This window comes from Corylus avellana, chromosome ca2, assembly GCF_901000735.1.
Source record: "Corylus avellana chromosome ca2, CavTom2PMs-1.0".
Lineage (NCBI taxonomy): Eukaryota > Viridiplantae > Streptophyta > Magnoliopsida > Fagales > Betulaceae > Corylus > Corylus avellana.
Window position 1 is genome coordinate 5649756 of NC_081542.1, and position 19777 is coordinate 5669532.

General features: G+C 36.2%; 5 protein-coding genes across 8 annotated transcripts; 1 reads left to right on the forward strand and 4 right to left on the reverse strand.

Moving 5' to 3' along the window:
- Positions 1-77: 77 nt before the first annotated feature.
- LOC132172158 (uncharacterized) lies at positions 78-6453 on the reverse strand. Of its 2 annotated transcripts, none has more exons than XM_059583610.1 (11): positions 5750-6453; positions 4733-4801; positions 4164-4484; positions 3780-4082; positions 3389-3694; positions 3228-3296; positions 2388-2885; positions 2218-2286; positions 1620-1784; positions 637-853; positions 78-503 (listed from the first exon to the last, which is right to left on the reverse strand). In XM_059583610.1, the coding sequence occupies exons 1-11, from the start codon at positions 6389-6391 to the stop codon at positions 154-156; spliced, it is 3009 nt and encodes a 1002-aa protein (XP_059439593.1). In that variant the 5' UTR covers positions 6392-6453; the 3' UTR covers positions 78-153. The 2 variants fall into 2 exon arrangements, with proteins under 2 accessions (XP_059439593.1, XP_059439592.1); XM_059583609.1 differs by having other exon boundaries at positions 5744-6453.
- A 1751-nt stretch (positions 6454-8204) lies between these two features.
- On the reverse strand, positions 8205-9341 carry LOC132168617 (uncharacterized GPI-anchored protein At3g06035-like). The gene is made up of 3 exons (XM_059579609.1): positions 9255-9341; positions 8872-8886; positions 8205-8713 (listed from the first exon to the last, which is right to left on the reverse strand). The coding sequence occupies exons 1-3, from the start codon at positions 9337-9339 to the stop codon at positions 8205-8207; spliced, it is 609 nt and encodes a 202-aa protein (XP_059435592.1). The 5' UTR covers positions 9340-9341.
- A 1043-nt stretch (positions 9342-10384) lies between these two features.
- Positions 10385-12216, reverse strand: LOC132172579 (uncharacterized GPI-anchored protein At3g06035-like). The gene is made up of 2 exons (XM_059584097.1): positions 12087-12216; positions 10385-11140 (listed from the first exon to the last, which is right to left on the reverse strand). Exons 1-2 carry the CDS (start codon positions 12169-12171, stop codon positions 10632-10634), a joined length of 594 nt encoding a protein of 197 aa, XP_059440080.1. The 5' UTR covers positions 12172-12216; the 3' UTR covers positions 10385-10631.
- A 911-nt stretch (positions 12217-13127) lies between these two features.
- LOC132168489 (uncharacterized GPI-anchored protein At5g19250-like) lies at positions 13128-16533 on the reverse strand. 3 transcript variants are annotated; one of them, XM_059579477.1, is made up of 4 exons: positions 16401-16533; positions 15854-16081; positions 14617-15060; positions 13128-13751 (listed from the first exon to the last, which is right to left on the reverse strand). In XM_059579477.1, exons 3-4 carry the CDS (start codon positions 14696-14698, stop codon positions 13252-13254), a joined length of 582 nt encoding a protein of 193 aa, XP_059435460.1. In that variant the 5' UTR covers positions 14699-15060; positions 15854-16081; positions 16401-16533; the 3' UTR covers positions 13128-13251. The 3 variants fall into 3 exon arrangements, with proteins under 3 accessions (XP_059435460.1, XP_059435459.1, XP_059435458.1); XM_059579476.1 differs by having other exon boundaries at positions 15561-16081; XM_059579475.1 differs by having other exon boundaries at positions 14617-16081.
- A 990-nt stretch (positions 16534-17523) lies between these two features.
- LOC132172174 (NADPH-dependent aldehyde reductase 1, chloroplastic-like) lies at positions 17524-19080 on the forward strand. Its single transcript, XM_059583625.1, has 4 exons — positions 17524-17800; positions 17938-18314; positions 18397-18755; positions 18876-19080. Exons 1-4 carry the CDS (start codon positions 17678-17680, stop codon positions 18896-18898), a joined length of 882 nt encoding a protein of 293 aa, XP_059439608.1. The 5' UTR covers positions 17524-17677; the 3' UTR covers positions 18899-19080.
- The last annotated feature ends 697 nt before the right edge of the window (positions 19081-19777 follow it).

Here is a 19777-nt window from a genome sequence, read left to right on the forward strand (position 1 = left end):
TATATAAAAGAATTATTTTGATTCAAACTTATCACGGACAACCCAAGAATGATAAACAGTGAGGGGGTAATAATTCCAAAATCCATAGGAAAAATGGTTAGTTAATTGGCCTGGAATAGCTTAATTAACCCCTGAGAGCTATCAATACAATATCTACGTACCTGGCACTGTTCCTGCAGTTAAGGCCGACAAACGACACATAGGTTGTCCAGAGAAAACATGGTTTTGAAGAGCAAGTGCATCAATATTATGAATATAGTTGATAGATTCCAGCAGTGCCTTTATAGTTCCATCATACTCAAAATCAATGTGATCAGAAATACTCTTGAGAGCATCTTCAAGTCCTGAACTTGACCATATACCATAACACTCACTTAGAAGACCAACCAAGAGACTGGCATCACCAGAAGATAAAAGTATCCATGGCTTGTAAAGCTTGGTTGAGGCTCCAAGAACTTCAACTACTCTGTAAATTTCTCCAAGGGCAAGGATATACCGCTTCCCTGAATTTTCACCAAAAACAAAAAGCATAAAAATTAATGAGAAGGCAATGTAACTTTATTTCTTTTTATGTAAGGACACGATAATGTTAAATAAATCTGCCATCATCATGATGGTGCCTTATACAAACGGTACCTTGAGGTTCAGAGAAAATTTGACTTTGTATGTTCTTTTGTATTGACTGCTTCCAAATTAAGGCTCCGTGTTTCAGCTCTTCGATACAAATAGAGACTATATTAGACCATGTCGAAACATAATATTGTTGCTCCTCCATTGATCCCAATTTTAGAATCGTTAGTGTTGATGCCACATCTTTTAGGACTTCAATAGCTGACCTCACTTCCTTTTCTGCCTAAAAAAACAAAATATACATGGATAGGTGACAAGCTAAAGTGACTAATGAGCACAATATTATAAACAATTCATCATAGAATGCGAAAAAAAAGTTCTTTTCTGAGTTTTTGACAAACATATTATTGCTTCACCTAGAAATTGTGTTGAGAGAGAGTTCAAATATAGTTTGTTGGTTCCAATTATTGTTGGTAAGAATCAAGCTTAGTACCTCACTTGGAACTGTATTTATCCAAATGTTTAAAAATCTTAAAATTTAAGTTCATCACACATTTCCTTAAGGTCATATTGGATATCGAACTCCACTAAAAAACATAAGAAAGAGATACTTAAACAATTAGAAAGCACAAGAATGTGAACTAACACTGGCTCACTTTATCACTCAAATGAAGCAAAAAAATTAGAGGGGAGGGGAAGAATGCAGCAAACAAGGTAAGAACATTTCCTAAATTCGGCAAATAAACAGTTCTGAACACCTACTCAATATCAGCACATAAACTACTGCATAAGCACATCTTATACTTGGCTCAGAAAAGAAGCCAAGCAGCTTATAATGGTGATCATATGTTCAAATTACCGCCAGCAGATCAAGCACTGTTTCAATTTTAGAGTTTAAAAATTCAACATACAGTGACCATATTAATAACAAATCGCACTCACAAGTATCCGACATTATTTATGTTAACCCATTGTAAATATCTAAATGCATGTTTTGATAAGAATAAGTAACAGGTGACTTTTAGCTGTAATAAGAATAAGATGCATACCAATGACAATCTTCTTGATAACTGATATTCTGACTCAATAGCTTGGAACTTTGGTTCCTGCAGAACTTCTAGAAAACTGCTGAAGCAAATATCTCTTGGTGATAGATTCTCTGACTGCACTTCTTTAGCGATCAAATTATCTTTGTAGAGTTCATTATAGAATTCCTACAATAGAAAGCAACAATTAATATAACAAAGTTAAGACCATTCCCCCCCCCACCCAAAAAAAAAAAAAAAAAAAAACTCAAAAGAGGGCTGAATTCAAAATAAGAAGAAAATATTCAATAGACATGTATTATTGATGAGGGGAGAGAGAGAGATTTATCAAACTGAAAGCTAAGAAGATGAAAACAATATAAACTCCAGAACTGCTAATATAAATTCATTAAGGAGAGAGGATCCAACCTCCAGAAGCCATGATCTTATCGAATTAATTTCTTATGCATTCAAGATAAACAGCCAAACGTCACTTAAAATGCTTATATACAAGTTTCTCAAGCTTTTCCGCATTGCATACTCAAAGCATAAAACCAGACAAATTGTGCAAATAATAATAAGGAAAGGCATAAAATATATATGACCAAGTACAGTCACCAACCTTTATTTCCTCATCAAGAGATTTTGCTTCTGCCTCTTCACCAGAAAGAGTAGCAGTACTTTGAGCTTTCTGACAAATTGTATTTTCATAAAATTCAATAAGATAAGCAAATTTAACATTTCAAAAAAAAAAAAAAAAAAAAAGGAAAGAATTTTAACAAGTTTACCAACCTTCAAATTATCAAGATGATACAGTACAACTGAGCACAATTCATCCTTTAATTTGCAATAGAAATCGACACAATCATTTAGCTCTAATGTGGTCGAAAGTTTTTTCTCTGAATCTACAAGATCAATATCAGAACTTCCGTCTTCAGCTCTGGTACCTGAAATGGCAGCCTTAAAATCCCAGGAATCTTCATCAAAATCATCATCAGTGTTGACTAAATCAGATTCCAACATTGTTGTGGTGGAATGCATCCCGTGGTCACTTGCTTTTGGTATATGATTAACAGAAGCATTCTGCTCAGCTTGACTGTACAGACTTGATATGAGATCACTGATAGATATATTAGAACCGGGACTTTTGATGCTATCTCTTGGGTTGGAGGCGGGTGTAACAGTAGAAGCATCTTTAAGGATAAAGGGATCGTCAGAATCCAGGTTTCTATCACTGAAAATGGCCATGGGCAAGGGTTCTCTATGATTCTCAGACCTGAACTCATTCCTCTGGAAAAATAAGAATGGAAGATGGTAACAGAACAACAAGAAAAAAGAATGTGCTAATGAGAGCATAAAACACTTCCAAACTTTACTTTGTCAATTAAACACTAAAATTTCAAAAGACAGACCTAAATAATATTGGAAACAAGAATCAGATGTCAGGAAAGAGAAAAAAGATCAACCCCCCACCCCCAAAAAAATCCACTGGAAAAGAAAAAACGAAAGAAAAGAGGAAGCAAAGTGAGAAGAATGATTCAACAATAGTCTCTAAGCAGAGCATTTTGAATTGCAGGAAACCTAATATATAAATTTTAATAAATGGAATAAGCATATCAACTGAATCACTACCTGGATTTCAACACTAAAAGCAGGTGCTTCTGCACCAGCAGGAGAATAATCAGCAACCTTGAACTCTTCCTACAACCAAACAAAAGTTTTTAGTATCCACGTTCTTTACATATCTTAAAATAAAAAATGAATTAAAGAATAAAATCATAATTAAACTGCACCTCATGCTTTGATCCGGTTTCTGAAAATGCATCCCTGAATTCCTCAAAGTTCTCACCAGATTCATCGTTCTCATCAACTGTCGAGGAATTCAAACCATTCTGCTTGCTTTTAGAGTAAGACTCAGAGATAATATCATCTTTAGTCACAGAAGTTGGATTGAAATTAAATCCAAATTCCAATTCCACAGATTTGGGAGAAACCCCATTTGATGCTACGAATGAATCTTTAGGATTGCTTGCACAATTGACATCATAAGTAAGTGCTTCTACACAAGCAGGAGAACTATCAGCAACCTTTGGCTCTTCCTACAACAACAAATGCGTTTGAGCACATTCTTCCAGAGTTTCAACATTGTATACAAAATATAGAATTCCAATCAAAGTGACTCACTGATTTATGTTTAGATCCAGATTCTGAAAATGCATCCTTAAATTCCCAAAAGTTCTCGTTGGCACCAACTTTCTCATCAGAAAGAGATGATATCAAATCACTCTGTTTGCCTTTAGAGTATGAATCCAAGACGATATCTTTCATAAAACTCGGGTTGAAATTAAATCCAGAGTCCCATTTCCTAGAATTTTGAGAGACCCCATCTGATCCAGCAAATAAATCAACAGATACACTAACACCATCACCATCAAATATTTTTGCTTCTACACCAGCGAGAGATGTATCAGCAACCTTTGGTTCCTCCTACAGCCAAATTTAAAGTCTGACAATGCAAATTCGTCGAAATCTCAAGTAACAAAAAGAAACCAAATCAAACTGACTCACCAACTTAGGCTGTGATCCAGTTTCTGGACATGCATCCTTGAATTCCCAAAAATCTTCCACAGAATCAACTTTTTTATCAGCTGAAGAAGAGTTCATCCCATTTGCAATATCATTGTCCTTGCTTTTGGAAAATGAATCCAAGATAAAACCATCTTGCTTAGTCATAGGACTCGAGTTGAAATCAAACCGAAAACCCCATTCACCACTTCTGTGAGAAGTCCCATTTGACACCAAAAACAAATCGCCAGGACCATGCACACCATTGCCAAACCCAAATGTAGGCATGGCCCCCTCAGTATTTTCCCATCTTTTCCCTTCAACCTTCAATCAGAAAACCTCAGATTTAGACCAATGAAATCCCCGCACAAGCACGCATGTATCTATACATTTAGCGGCACAATTAACTACACAAATACCATCCTATTTCAAGTTCAAGAAAAAGTTTACTGCCAAATTAAGTTGCTTGAAGAAAGCTAATTGGTTCTAAACTCCCAAGGAAAATTCAAGTGTGTGACACAAACACTACCAAGCATCAACATTCAAATACACAAAAAGTAAACAATACCCGCCTGGATTTCTTGGTCTATCTGTGCAGTTGCTTCTACTTTCAGTCCTGATGATTCAAAAATCCCTTCTTCCTGATAAAAACAGAAAAACAATTTAAAATAAAAACCATAGCTTCCATAATGCTCTTTTTAATTGTTGGCACTACACACACACACGCAACAAATTGTAAACTCTTTGGGAGCTAAGAAAACAACCTCTACTCAATTGTGCCTCATAAAATCAAAAATCAAAACTAAAGCACCAAATTGATGGATCAACACTGATTAGGCTTTGGATGGTACAAGGGTTTGTCAAGTTATTGGACCAAAATCGATGCTTGGAAGATGTTGGTAATGAGTATTTAATGGATTTACTTTGGAGATCATTCTTTCAAGAAGCTGAAATGGATGAGTTTGGTAACATTATTCAAACTATAAAAAATTGCATCACAATCAATCTGAGCCCCAAAGCCTTGGACACCGAGGCAAAGAAATGTTTGTATCCAACTTTCTCTACACAATGAAGTTAGAATTGATAAAATATCTATATCGTTACCAGCTGATACATGACAAGTTTTCTCATTAATGTTTCTCTCCTTATAATATAATGTGGTGATAACGATCCTGCCACTGAAATGGTAAGATCATGCATGATGCCATGTATTTTGCATTGAATTATGTTACCAAACTCATCCATTTCAGCTTCTTGAAAGAATGATCTCCAAAGTAAATCCATAAAATACTCATTACCAACATCTTCCAAGCATCAGTTTCCATCCGATAACTTGACAAACCCTTGTGCTATCCAAAGCTTAGTCAGTGTTGATCTATCCAAAGCTTTCCTAATGGCCTTTCCAAATGTTCAGTATACAAAAATAAATAAATAAATAATCGAAATTTCAATTCCCAAATGGTGAACTCAATCACTTACAAAACCAAAAACAACTTGAAATTAATTATTGACTTCAACTATTTTCATTTTTTTTTGTCAGTTACCAAACAAAGAAACTAAAATTTATAGAAAAAAGGTTATACCTTTACCTTAGAATGCCCATTTGCGATCCGAGATTCGGGTTCTGCAGCCTTGAATTCCCACCCATCATCATCAAAATCATCAGAACTCACATTCCCTTCGAGCAAATCCGAACCAAAACCATTCATAGTGTTGTTAAACTCAGATCCATTTGAATTCACATTCGACCCGTTGGGGGCGTTGATTTGCTGATTCTGGCCATACAAATTTGCAATCAAATCATTAACATTCAAACCCGATCCTTTTCTCTCAGAATTGCCTATTTTGTTGTCAGAGAAAACGGTTCCACCATCACCAACTCTAGATTCGCCCGCACCAGATCCCTCCTCTTCTTTCCCTTCCTCTTCCAATTCCCCAAATATAGACAAGGGCAGAGCTCCCCGCGGCTTCGCCCACTGGACCTTCTCCGGATCGACCCGGACCGGCCCACTATAATCGGGTTTAGAGGTGTTGTTGTTGGCGGGAACCGAATGGACGGCACCACCGGAGAGGTCGGATTTGGGGGTGTCTATGAACTCGCCCCATGAATTGGAGGAGGAGGAGGAGGAATTCCGGACGCTGAATTGGGTGGGAACCGAATGGACGATGGGATTTGGGAACGATGCGAAATGGAAGTCCCCGAAGCTCTCGTCTTCGTCGTCCTCCGCCATAGCTCAGGGCTCCTCTCCCTCTCTGTTTCTCTTTCCCTCGGTTTTGGGGATTGGTGCCAAACGGTGCGCACGTGGTGCATGTTAGAATGCCACTCAGTCTGACGTGGACGGCACCCAACACAGCCAACACTTTTTGTTTTTAAAAATTAGAAAGAAAAAAAAAATGCAAAATTGGTTATATTAAATATTGTTCTGATATCTTTCCTAATTCCTATACTATAATAATAATAATAATTTATGGTTATCAACTTTCTTCCAAATTAGTTAAAAAAAAAAAAACAAAAAACAAAATTCTTCCAAATTCCGTTAATATATTACCTCAAATCCAATTATGTCTTTTATTATATAAAAATGTTTTATATTTACTTAAGAATTAGGCGGGTAAAATGTTTCAATAGCAGCATCATCTTCAACATCAATAGCTATCATGGGTCTTCAAGAGGTAGTTCAATCAGTTGTAATCATGCTTAATGAAGCGGATGTCACGAGTTCGAATACTTCTCCTCCCTCTTATGTGGACATATCAAAAAAAAAAAAAATAGCCATAGTGGGGAATCCATCCGAATTAGGCCTAAAAAATTATTCGAATAAATAAATAAATAAAATATCTAATATTCGAACTGCTTTTGTAGGAAGATGGTGTATATTTCACTCTTAGTTTTAGGGAATCTTAAACTCAAATATTAGCATTATTAGTAACTTTTCTAAATTTTACTCATTAAAATAGTTAAAAATTACATTTCTTTATTTTAATTATTTACTTTTTTTTTTTAAGTACTCACAAAAACCTCACCATTTTAATTATTTTATTTAAATATTATTTTTTTAAATATTTCTTTATTCCTTTTCTAATGTTTGTATTTTTTTTAATGGTCATATTTTTAAAACTTTATATTTTTCTAACAGTCATATTTTATATTTTTTTTTTTCTTACCTCACGGTCATATTTTTTAATATTGGTCTTATCTTATTAATGATCATAGCTTTAAATTTTTGTCTTTTCCTAATAGTCATGTACATGTTTTTAAAATTTGTTTTGTTTTGTTTTTTTCTTTTTTTTCCTAACCATCATATTTTTCAAAAAATGACACATGTTTTCACTATAAATAATATAATTTTCTCTTCAATTATCATTAACCTCAACCAAGGTTTATTTTTCATCCAATATATGTTTTTTTTGTCTTTCTCTTGGTGAGTGAAAAAGGAAGAGGAAATCGGTTTTAATGATTTTTTATTCATTTAGTGAGTGAATAGTGCTCACTATTGTTCACTATTAATAGTGAACACCGTTCACTCACTAAATTTTTTTTCACAAAAATAATGAGGCCGTTAGAGAGGTATTTAGAGCATTTTCACCAAATTAGCTCACCAAAATAATTAAAAATAGATTTAGTGAGACTGCTAATAATATTCTTATGCCACCATTAAATTGGCTGAAGAGCTTGAATGGGCCAGACCAATCAAAGATCATTAACAGCCATGTAAAAAAACATTAAAACATAACTTAGATAATTAATTAGATTAACTCTGATCTTGCCATAAGAAGTATACACAATTTCAATCATAATCTCTTCAAAAAGAAAGAAGAACCACTGTAAAGTTCACAACTTTCCACCACCAAAGACAACATTAAAAAACTCATGCCCAAGAAAAAAAAAACCCCAAAACTAGGAGAGCAACACACAAAGCAGAGGAATGCTATGGACCGACCATCTTTTTATTTTCTTTCTATCAATCAATTATATATCAAATTAAAGTGACTTTTAATTTGATATATAATTGATTGATAGAAAGAAGATATTTTATTTTCATATCACAGAATTGAAAAAAGAAGCAAGCAGAAGAACAAAGCAACTATGGAGTTAGCCATACTGATGATGTTCGGAACCAAAGAAACCGCACCGGAAAAGGTTCCGTCCGACGAGTTACTGCTCAGAATAACCACTACCCAGTCATCCTTAGAACCGACGGCAGCGGTGGTGTAGTTGGAATTGTTAATATATTTAGCGTATTCAGATTTGGTATAGGTGTCAAGCACCAGAGGCGAGTCAATTCTTGGGCCACAGGAGACCAAAATAGCCCCGTATTCTGTGGTGTTGACATTTATGTCGCACTTGTCGAGGAGGTTTTCGAAGTCGTCGAACTTGGGCTTGGTGCCCGGAAAAGAGCTGTAGCCATGGGCATTCTTGTCGCAAGGTTTGTCCTTCAACTCGTCTGCAATTTCATCCGCTAGGCAAGCTGCTTTGCTGTTTTCACCAAAGAGTGCAAGGCTTAGTGCTTGCCTGTAGCCGTTCATGTTTTGCAACAGTTTCTCTTCCTCTTCTGTGTCAATAGAATTTTAACAAATTTAACGGAAAATCAAATTGAAAGTTTGATACCCTTAATTGAGACTCTTTTAACTTCGGAAAATAATTTCAAAATGCGTGGAGTTGGAGCGTTAAAATATGAGCAAAATGAGCTTAGAGAAGAGTAATGCTAACCTGATTGTGATTGTACTTTGATGAGGCAACAAGTTGAGCAAACACAGAAACAGAAAAAAGACAGCAGAATCACTTTTAGTCCAACAAAAAAAGAATTGTCTCCAACCAATAAAACTGAAAAAATCATGATTCAAGTAAAGGAATTGACAATGATAATGACAATCATTAGGAGACCCCAGTTCTATGCTATCCAGTTCATTTCCTCTCGGCTCAAGACAAGAGAGGATGGTAACACTCAAACATCCGCTCAAAGTTCTTATATTTCTTTGGAGCTTAAAGTATGAAAATGCTAACTGAAATCAACATAGCACATTCATATGCACAAAGAAAGCAAAATCCAGAAAGAAAAATCACCCAGAGAGAGAGAGAGAGGGAGAGAGTACCGTCGCAATGCATTGCATAAGAGAGAAACATCATGCTATGAAGAACAATAAAAAAGAGGACGAGACCAAGTTTAGTGAAGGCCATGGTTTCAGTGTCAAAGAGAGAGCTCTGTGATGAGCGATATATGAAAATTACGTACAGATAGTAATAAAGAAAAGATGATCTTAGCTAGCTAGGGGCTCTTCTTTCACATATTTGAACTTTGAATCTATGCTTTTTTCGTGGGTTGCCTTGCATATCAAGGTGCATAAGGTGCCATCTTTGTTTCTTGTCTAATAATGCAGTTGATTCCACGATGCCCTCGAAGACTTGTCGAGGGTACCTTAGAAATACTTTATATGCTTAAGTTACTAAGAATTTTAATAGAGAAAAAAATTGGAGGAGAGTGGGAATATCTCAAGATATCAAGAGTATGTACGTGGAATGGTTGTTTTTCCTTAACCAAGTGTCGTCCATTGATAGGACAAGATCTTGACCAAGTGTGAAATTTGGTTTATATATTGAGGTACATTTTTATCAAGAGATATGCTATGATGCAATAAAAAGATTATTTTTTACCAATAAAAGTTTTAGGTGGCAAGAGGGTATAAGCTTATCAGTGGGTGGAGCTACAGCAACTACGAATGAGACCTATAACCTTTTGCCACTTAAAACTTTTAATTGTTGGTAAGATACGATCTTGCGAGGTAGTAGTTCTGAATTTCTTGCCTCTAGCTTGCAATTGTTGTCATATGTCATGAAATGTTATGGGGGTGAAGTAGCAGACCAATTATACTATGCGACGTGTACCCCGGTTCATTGGTTAATTCGTTTGGCCCAATAGAATATGTGGCTTGGGTCCAATTATTCGGCCAGTTGGGTTTCTTGGGCCTAAGGCTATTCGATCAGTAATGAAAAACTTTTTATGGCAGGAGTGTCGACTTATATATTATATATATATATATATATATTTGTGATTTATTGATAAATAAATCACAAATTATCAGCTTTTGGATCTTGCCATAAGAAATATACACAATTTCAATCACAATCACTTAAAAAGAATACCCAAGAGAGAACAATCATTACAAAGTTCACAACTTTCCACAACCAAAGACAACATTAAAAAACTCATGCCCAAAAAAAAAAACCCAAAACAAGGATATCAACACACGAAACAGAGTAATGTTAGAGATCGACAATCTTTTTATCTTTTTTCTATCTACTCAAATTAACGTGACTTCTAAAATTATCATTGAATCAACTCAAAATTCAACGAAAATTTTAATAATCACGCTAACTTTGAGAGAATGAAAAAATAGTCCTTAACATTGCTCTACAAAACAAGATACATTTATATATGCATATACATATGACAGGACACCGGGAGCACTTGATTAGCTCACCGAAAGAAGAAGCACGCCGAATAACAAAGCAACCATGAAGTTAGCCATACTGATGATGTTTGGAACCAAAGAAACCGCACCGGAAAAGGTTCCATCCGACGTGTCAGTGCTCAGAATAACCACCACCCAGCCGTGCTTAGAGCCGACGCCAGCGCCGGTGTAGTTGGAATCGTTAATATATTTTGCGTATTCAGTTTTGGTATAGTTATGAAGCACCTCAGGCGAGTCTATTTTTGGGCCACAGGCGACCAAAATAGCCCCGTCTTCTGTGGTGTTGAAATTGATGTCGCACTTGTCGAGCTGCTTTTCGAAGTTGGCGAACTTGGGCTCAGAGCCCGCAAAAGAGCTGTAGCCATGGGCCTTCTTGTCGCAAGGTTTGTCCTTCAAATCGTCTGCAATTTTGTCTGCTAGGCAAGCTGCTTTGCCGTTTTCAGTGAAGTTTGGGAGTTTTAGTGAATGCCTGTAGCCGTTGATGTCTTGCAACAGTTTGTCTTCTTCGTCTGTACATGTGCTTTGAAAAAGTGAATAGTTAAAATAGGAAGCAAAAAAAGTTTAGACCCCTAAATTATCGCATGTTTTGAGAAGACCCCAAAAAATTCAAAAACTCTCAATTTACATTCTTGAATTTTCAATTTCAATCAATTTACCCCATCTATCAGATTTTAAACCCATCTATCAGATTTTAAACGTTAAAAGTGATAAAATGACATTTATACTCTTGACTTTTTTATAAAATTTCAAAGTTACCTTTAATTTCATTTTTTGAAGGGTAATTTGGTATTTTTAGGCATTTCCGTTAGAGGTTAACGGCTAAAACTAACGGATGGGGTAAATTGATTGAAATTGAAAGTTGAAAAGTGTAAATTAAGAGTTTTTGAATTTTGGACGGTCTTTTAAAAATGTGTGGTAATTAAGGGGTTTAAAGTAAAGTTTATAAAAAAAAAATTCTAAGCTAATGTGAATATAATTTGATGAGGCAACAAGTTGAGGAAACACAGAAACAGAAAAAGAAGTCCTAGTCTGTCATCAGTCAATTATCTTTTTAATTAATCTTCAAAGAGGATGCTAAACAAAAGCGAGGAAGAACAGAAAAAGATAAAGAGAAAAAAAGCCAATTGGGGGGGACCAAATGCTTCTGTAAAGCCTGACAGAAATATCATTCAATAATCAAATGGGTTCTCAAAATATTGGTTTGATAACTCAATCAAAATCTATAATCTTTGATTCAAATGGGTTCAAAAATCAAAACATGAATAACAAAAGCTTCATCAATTGGAATTAATAAGCACGTGTCTGTAACAAAAATTTTGTCTCCTACCAATAAAACTGAAAATCATGCTTCAACTGATCAAAGAAACACTGAACTCAACATATCACATTCTCATGCATGCACAAAGAAAGCAAAACCCATGAAGAAAATCACAGAGAGAGGGAGAGAGAGAGTACCATTGCAATGCATTGGATGAGAGAGAAACAGGATGCCATGAAGAACAATAAAAAAGAGGAAGAGAGGAAGTTTAGTGAAGGCCATGGTTTCAGTGTCAAAGAGAGAGCTCGAAGATGGGTGATCGTGATATATGAAAATACAGATAAGAATGAAGAAAAAATGATGTTAGATAGGGTCTTTTTATTGGAGACATTTGAACTTTGAATCTATGCTTTTCGTGGGTTGCCTGTACGTGGGCTGCCTTGCATATCAAGGAGCACAAGGTGCCATGCCATCTTTGTTTCTTGATTGCATGATACCCTCCAAGACTTGTCCAGAGTGTCTTAAGAATACTTTACATGCTTAGGCAGGGCCGGCTGGCCTAAAACGAAAAGTTAAGGTGATGCATTTTTTTTTTTTTTTTTTAAATTTTTTTTTTTTAAATTTTTATATCTAAATCTTAATTAAGTAATATTTATTTTAACATTAAATATTATATTTTTATTTACAAATCGTTTTTTTCGCTTTTTAGAATGCAAAATTTGCCCGAAATTTTGGTTTCTCAATGACAATGCTCTTCACAAGGCCAAAAAGTTTTTTTTTTTTTTTTTTAATTAAGGGTCCTTAATTAAAGCATATATATTGACTGCAATTAAATCTTTAATTTTTTTTTTTGTTTTAAAATTATTAATTAAGAACCTTATTAAATTAAGATTTTTTTAAAATTACTTATTTACCATAAGTAGAGGCCTTAATTAAATAATATAAACGGTAATAAGGACTTTATTTTTTAATTAAATGTCTTATTAAATTGGAGCCCTTGACGGCCGCCTAACGGCCTAAGGGTTGAGTTGGCCGTAGCCCTATGCTTTAAGTCTCTAAGAATTTTAATAGAGAAAAAATTGGAAGAGGAGAGTGCGAATATCTTAAGATATCAAGAGAATATACTTGAAATGGATGTTTTTCCTTAGCCAAGTGTCATCCATTGATACGACAGATCTTGACCAAGCCTGAAATTTAGTTTACGTCTTTACCAATATAATGACTCATGAACAACTGTGTGAACGTCTCATAAGAAAAATAGTACCCATTACGATCATCAGATGTTTAACAAATTTACACAACCAGAAACTACATGAACATATACCATGCAAGGCATGTGAGGGAGACAAGTTAACGAGCAATTTAGCCCACCAAAACGAAAAACAACCACAAAGACACTAGGCAATGACCCAAACCGACATTCGAAACCAAAGAGACAGCACCAGCAAAACTTCCACCCACAGTGTCTGTGCTCAAAACCACCACCATCCAATCATCCTCAGAACCCACCCCAACTCCAGTGTACTTCGAACTATTCAGATACTTTGCATATGGGGAGTGTGTGTAGTTTGTAAGCACCAGAGTTGGAATCAACTTGGGCACGCAAACAGGCAGTATGATCCCTTCTGCCGTGCTGTTGACGTTGATTTTGCACTTCTTTAAGTGCTTCGGGAGGTCGGGAATTATGGTGGTGGTGCTTGGAACAATGCTGGCCCCGTTGGTGGTGCTCGAGCAAGGCTCGTCCTCTAATTCGTCAGCGATTTCGTCGGCAAGGCAGTCTGCCTTGCCATTCTTTGACAGGGCCAGAAGATTCGCCGAGTGCCGGAAACTGTTGATGCCCTGAAGAAGATTGTCTTCCTCCTCTGTGCAGATAAAATGATACAGGAACACCTCAGCATATATAAGCAGCCATTGATTATAAGTAATGCCACAAAGGTTATAATTTTATCACATATAACTCAACCAAATTAAACAAACCAAAATTTTCAAAATGCATGTTGAAAGGATAAGGGGAATCCGTTTGAGGGCATTGTTGGTCTGAACCTTAAAAATGAAAAATTAAATTCTTTTGGAGGAAACTTTTTTTGTTCCCCCTATTCAAAGGGGATTTTGGAGGAACTTAAGACATCATGGTTCATGTGTCAAAACAGCAAATAGTATTGTTAGATATGAGCCGTGATATAGAAGGATCAGACAAATTTTTTTTTTACAAATTGGATTGTAGAAAATTCCTAACCGACAGAGATTTCCTACAAACCAATTTGTAAGAAATTTTTTAGACGCTGCCTTTTTTAATTCCATCATGGGGACAAATGGGATCAGGTTCTTCTGTTCTGTTCTTCTTCCACGTAAAGAAAATCAAATAGAATATTCAAGTTGAAATAAGAAATTGGGTCAATAAGGAATATTCATCCAAATTTTAGGGCAGTAATTTGAAAATTGAAAAAAGGGAGATTGTAATTAATGCAAGCATTTAGACTAGAGATACTCATCAACCATGCATTTCTCCTCTAACAAAAATCAAGATAATAGAAAAAAAGAAAGCTTCTATTGCAATAATTACATGTTTAACTTAACCCCATGATATTCTGGTGTAAAAGCAAGACAAAGAAAAGAAAAGAAAAGAAAAAGATAGATTATCACAACCAACTCAATTAATATCATTCTCACACATACGACAAAAACTACAAACAAAAAGAGCGGTAGAGAGAGAGAGAGATAGAATACCATCACAGTGCACTGGGTGAGAAAGCAAAACAAAGCCGTGTACGAGCACAAAGAGGAAGAAGCCAAGTTTGAGAGAGGCCATGGTGATATCAGTGAAAAAGATAGAAAGAGAGCTTTGCCGAAGAAGATGAGAAGGGACTGGAGAAGGAAGGAAAAATAGATCGATGGGGAGTTGTAGTTATAGATGGTTTTCTTTCAGTTTTTTTGAATTGGGCAAGGGTTGCCTTGGTTTTCACAGCGGTTCCAGGTGCCACTTCGCGTGCTCAATACATAACGGGAAACTGGTGGCAATTTGACAAGTATAAATTCATATGTCTGTCACGTGGCAGACATGCAAAGTACCATGACCCGTAAGTTTTATGTCTTATGGAGCTAATAATTCGTTCGGCGAAATTTCCGACTCGGGATTCTGTGTGTTTTTTGCCATTACTTGGTGACAAGTCTCTGCAGGGAAGAAACACCAAGAAAAGTGAAATAAAGTAGAATATGATAAGGAGTGGGAAAAAAAATTAAGCTAAATGTAAATTTGATTCTTGTGATTTACTACTTTGTTAAAAAAAAGTTTTTAAAAATGATAATATCTTCTAAAGTTCAAGGACCATCTTCTAAACCCATCTAATTATTTTTATGCCCATTATCAAGGTTTAAAAGTGATTCACTTTTGTGATTTGATACAACTTTATTCAAGCACTTTTGTGATTCATAGATTTCTTAAAATATTTTAAACCTTGATTCATGGACTTTTCTGTATACCAGATAATTACTTATGATCTTTTGGAATTTTGTCCTATGGTGCACAAGGGTGGAGCAAGTTTTTTTAAATAATCAGCTTAGAAATAACAATGGATGACAAACTAATGTATGTCTAAACATAAAAGTATCTTCCATGGAAAGTTTAGCCAAACTAATGTATTTCTAAACATATAAAGAGAAGGGATACTGACTTCTTGGCTGAATCAAATTTGACTGTTTCCATTGATTCTACAAGCAAATGTGGAGAAGCAATAGCAAAAGCACCAGAAGCCTGTGTACCAGATTGGATTGTACAGCCCCAGTAACATAATGCACTCATTAAATGGAAACATAAAAATGGGAATCCATTCACCTTTTGCATTCATTGTATGGAAACACAAAATTGGCAACTTTAGCTCATAAATATCTTGTACTAACAAAAATTCATAACAAAAAATAGCTAATAAAACAACAAAAACTAAGGCAGATTGATTCAGCTTCTCACTTGTTTGGTACATCTTCTCCCTGTTTTGGTAGGGGCTCTAACTGCAGCCGAAATTAAGCAGATTGACTCTCCATGTTCATCTTGCATTTTTTCAGTTCTTTATCCATTATTTCTTCAACCTTTCATTCCCTCTTCTTTCTCCTTCAGCCGATTCATTACTCTTAAATTTAATCCATATTTGCACATTTCGGGATCAACCCAATGAAAAAAGTCACAATCAAGAGGATTCTGCACACCCATTACAATAAGTCACGAAAAAATGTCACAAATTACAAACAGATATGCATAGCGTTATCAGATCCAGATACTTAGGTTGAGGTAATCAATTTTCGTCTGAATAAACCACATTTATACGCAAAGTCACAAACTATGATCCTAAAATCTAGAAAAAAGAAGAAACCAAAGAATTTGAAACAATTTTAAAGTTTCGGCACATTGACATTGGCTTCCAGAAACAAGAAACTCAACCAAACTAAGCCAAAAGAGTAAGTTTTGACTATATGAAAGAATCTGAGATATCTATTGGGTGGGAGGGGAAAGATTATACCTTTGGGAGCTAAGGAAAAACGTCCCAGCCCATATGCGCTCTCTTCGGGGGTCGCCTATCTATGTGGGTATGAGGAAACTCGGTCATGCGCTCCATCTCCATTATAGGAAGTACAAGACAATAAGATTTTCCAGAGAAAGTTGAGGGTTTAACGAAAAACAAACCGGAGTGTGCACAAATAAATCTTAAGCTCACATCGAGGCTTGAGTCGGATGAGGCGAAATCTAAGCCGTCCACGTGTTAGCATTTAGCAATCAAGCTAGCTGGTCTTAGGACCTACCTCAAGTGTCATCCGTGACATCGTAACATGTCATATGATATACTAAGTTGTCTTAAATATGTTGTATAAGGAACATGTGTCTCATTTTTTAATCATGTTGACATGGATTTCTGACATGGATGGAAGGATTAAGTTGGTATTTATGTTTATAACAGGTACTACGTACGACACTTTAAAATCGAGGTAGCCACTTGATTTCAATCAAAACCACGAAAAAGTATTTAAACTCTTTTTTTTTTTTATAATAAAGGAAAGAAAATGAGTTTTACAACTGTTGAGAACTGCACATGAGGAGACTAAACAGTAGACAACTAATACTAATGAGATTTGAGGATTCTTATTGTAGGTGTGGATTGTGAATTCTACGTAATGATTGATTATTTCAAAAGCTCTATTGACATGAGAATGGCAAAGAGAATATTTGATACGGAGTAATGCTATTTAGTAAATTATTATACAACTGTTATATAATTAAAATTATGTAATAGTAAAAATTAGCCTTTAAATCAGTAAAATCTTGTAAAAACATTATCTAACTAAAATAAAAGTTTGAAAAAATATTATTAATTTGGTAGTAAATTAAGGGAATTACGTGAACTTCTCCCTAATTTGTTTTATACTACCTATTCAAAGTTCGGAGTCCTTCCAAAGAATATTAGAAACTCCCCCATTTCACATCACATGAGTCCGCCGATCTCAACCAAAATGTCCGTTTCCACAGACGTGTCCGCTGCATGCGACTGACCTGCCACGTTCTCGCCACGTATCTCCGCTTGCCCCACACGCCCAAACACCTATATAATCCACAACAATTTAGCCGCTGCCACCATGCATGCACATGATCCAAACTCTCACAATTTGCAATAAGCTCTCTCGCGTAATCTCTTTGTCAAGGGCCTTAGCAACTGCACCTTGTTTTCCTTCCAAAACCCACCTCAAACCTCAACGGAAGACTCCTTTTCCGGCGACTCAGAGACCCATCAGAGTGTTTGAAACAATGGCTTCCGGTGGCGACCACTTTCCACCACAGAGGCAGGAGAGACAGCCTGGCAAAGAGCATGTCATGGATCCTACCCCTCAGTTTACAAGCCCTGACTACACACCATCCAATAAACTTCGTGTATAATTTCTGATTTCCACATTCACATGCATACATACTCATATATTTCTATGTAGACATCATCATAAAAAGCAGGAAATTTTGGTTTTGAGATTCATTTTATTAGCGATTTTGGGTGTGGTGTGGGCGTTTTGCAGGGAAGGGTGGCTCTGGTGACCGGTGGCGACTCGGGGATTGGACGGGCAGTATGCCACTGCTTTGCTCTAGAGGGTGCAACCGTGGCCTTCACATTTGTGAAGGCTCAAGAGGACAAGGATGCTCAGGACACGCTGCAGATGATAAAAAAGGCGAAGACTTCTGATGCGAAAGAGCCCATGGCAATAGCTGCAGACCTGGGATTTGATGAAAATTGTAGAAGGGTGGTTGATCAGGTGGTGAATGCCTATGGCCGGATAGATATTCTGGTCAACAATGCGGCTGAGCAATACAAGTCGAGCTCAGTGGAGGAGATTGATGAGGAAAGGCTTCTGAGAGTGTTTAGGACCAATATCTTCTCTTACTTCTTCACCGTCAGGTAAAAGTAAAACAAAACAATTTGCTTATAAGATTTAGCTTTTCTCATAATTGGTCTAACTGAATTATGATGCTGATCATAGGCATGCTCTGAAGCACATGAAAGAAGGAAGCTCCATAATCAACACAACATCCGTGAATGCATACAAGGGAAACAGCAGATTGATCGAGTACACAGCAACCAAAGGTGCCGTAGTGGCTTACACTAGAGCTCTAGCTCTCCAGCTCGTAAAGAGAGGCATACGCGTGAACGGCGTTGCCCCCGGACCCATCTGGACTCCATTGATTCCGGCATCATTTAATGAGGAAGAGTGTGCTAAGTTTGGGACTCAAGTGCCGATGGGAAGGGCCGGTCAGCCCATTGAGGTTGCTCCATCGTATGTCTTTCTTGCCTGCAACCACTGCTCCTCTTACATGACTGGCCAGGTTCTCCACCCTAATGGTAAGTTTTTTCAGTTACAATAAGCTGCAACCTTGTGGTATGTTTTAGAAGCTCATAGGGGAATATTGATGTCCTTTTTTGTTCTTTTTCTTTTCCTTTTGGTCAACTTTTTTTTTGCAGGTGGAACTATAGTGAATGCCTGAGGGCATGTGAAAGATTATATATGTATCTATAGTAGTAGTCTTATCTTGTATATGGAACCTCTAAAGTTAAAAAAAGAAAGAACATGAAGGGAGTTTGTATTTATTAAGCATCTGGGCTGTAGTTGTTTGAAGTTTTCGAGCAGTGAGATAACAGATATAAGGACTACTATTGTTTTAAATCGTAGGTGGTTCTTCAACCGCTACCTTGGATGTGATTAATTGGCCATATTGGCAAAAAGGTAACTTTCAAATTAATGAATTATCCATCCACTTGCAAAAGGAACATCAAAGGGTTTGTTACGAGGCAAAGGTAGATAAACAGCATATGTTGTCACAATGTCGTCATATGAATGACACGTTATGCTGCACTAAGAGCACTGCACATGCTGTCCTGGATTTATAACTCCCGTCTCCTCGGGAGCTAATTTCGTAAAAAATTATCAAACCCTAATCTTAAAACACCTAATATTTAACCAAATATTTTAACTCGTTGTCCTGCTAAGAGAGCTTCTATCAATATTTAAACTGAAGAGGGAAAATCAAGATAAAATAGGAAAAGAGACACCATTTTGGCATCGATTCTATCACCAGTTTGATGAAAATGGAACTTGGCGACAATGGGAATTAGTGGATGTCTGTCCCTGCAGGGCTTAGGCTGACAACATTACAGAGAAGAATCTCCTGTGGGATTTCATAATGTACAATCCACAACTATGAAGAGCACTTGCATGCTAACCGTATCATGTATCTCTGCCAAAGGGGCCAAAAATAAAACAATCTGTTTGTGTGAAATTGGTTACACCATGGAGGAAACAAACCAGCATCCAAGATGTAAAAATCCCTGTAACTTTTTACAGTTGGTCTTAAATACCCGTGAAG

Excerpts from the sequence above, each read along its gene's own strand:
- LOC132172579 (XM_059584097.1), bottom strand. The coding sequence starts at position 12,171 with ATGGCCTTCACTAAACTTCCTCTCTTCCTCTTTTTTATTGTTCTTCAT. Across the intron at positions 11,141-12,086 it reads TCATCCAATGCATTGCAATG|ACGAAGAAGACAAACTGTTG; the intron begins GTACTCTCTCTC and ends GCACATGTACAG.
- LOC132168489 (XM_059579477.1), bottom strand. The coding sequence starts at position 14,698 with ATGGCCTCTCTCAAACTTGGCTTCTTCCTCTTTGTGCTCGTACACGGC. Across the intron at positions 13,752-14,616 it reads TCACCCAGTGCACTGTGATG|AGGAGGAAGACAATCTTCTT; the intron begins GTATTCTATCTC and ends TTATCTGCACAG.
- LOC132172158 (XM_059583609.1), bottom strand. The coding sequence starts at position 6,391 with ATGGCGGAGGACGACGAAGACGAGAGCTTCGGGGACTTCCATTTCGCA. Across the intron at positions 1,785-2,217 it reads CTCTTGATGAGGAAATAAAG|GAATTCTATAATGAACTCTA; the intron begins GTTGGTGACTGT and ends TTTCTATTGTAG. Across the intron at positions 854-1,619 it reads TATCAAGAAGATTGTCATTG|GCAGAAAAGGAAGTGAGGTC; the intron begins GTATGCATCTTA and ends TTGTTTTTTTAG.
- LOC132172174 (XM_059583625.1), top strand. The coding sequence starts at position 17,678 with ATGGCTTCCGGTGGCGACCACTTTCCACCACAGAGGCAGGAGAGACAG. Across the intron at positions 17,801-17,937 it reads CACCATCCAATAAACTTCGT|GGAAGGGTGGCTCTGGTGAC; the intron begins GTATAATTTCTG and ends GGCGTTTTGCAG. Across the intron at positions 18,756-18,875 it reads CCAGGTTCTCCACCCTAATG|GTGGAACTATAGTGAATGCC; the intron begins GTAAGTTTTTTC and ends TTTTTTTTGCAG.
- LOC132168617 (XM_059579609.1), bottom strand. The coding sequence starts at position 9,339 with ATGGCCTTCACTAAACTTGGTCTCGTCCTCTTTTTTATTGTTCTTCAT.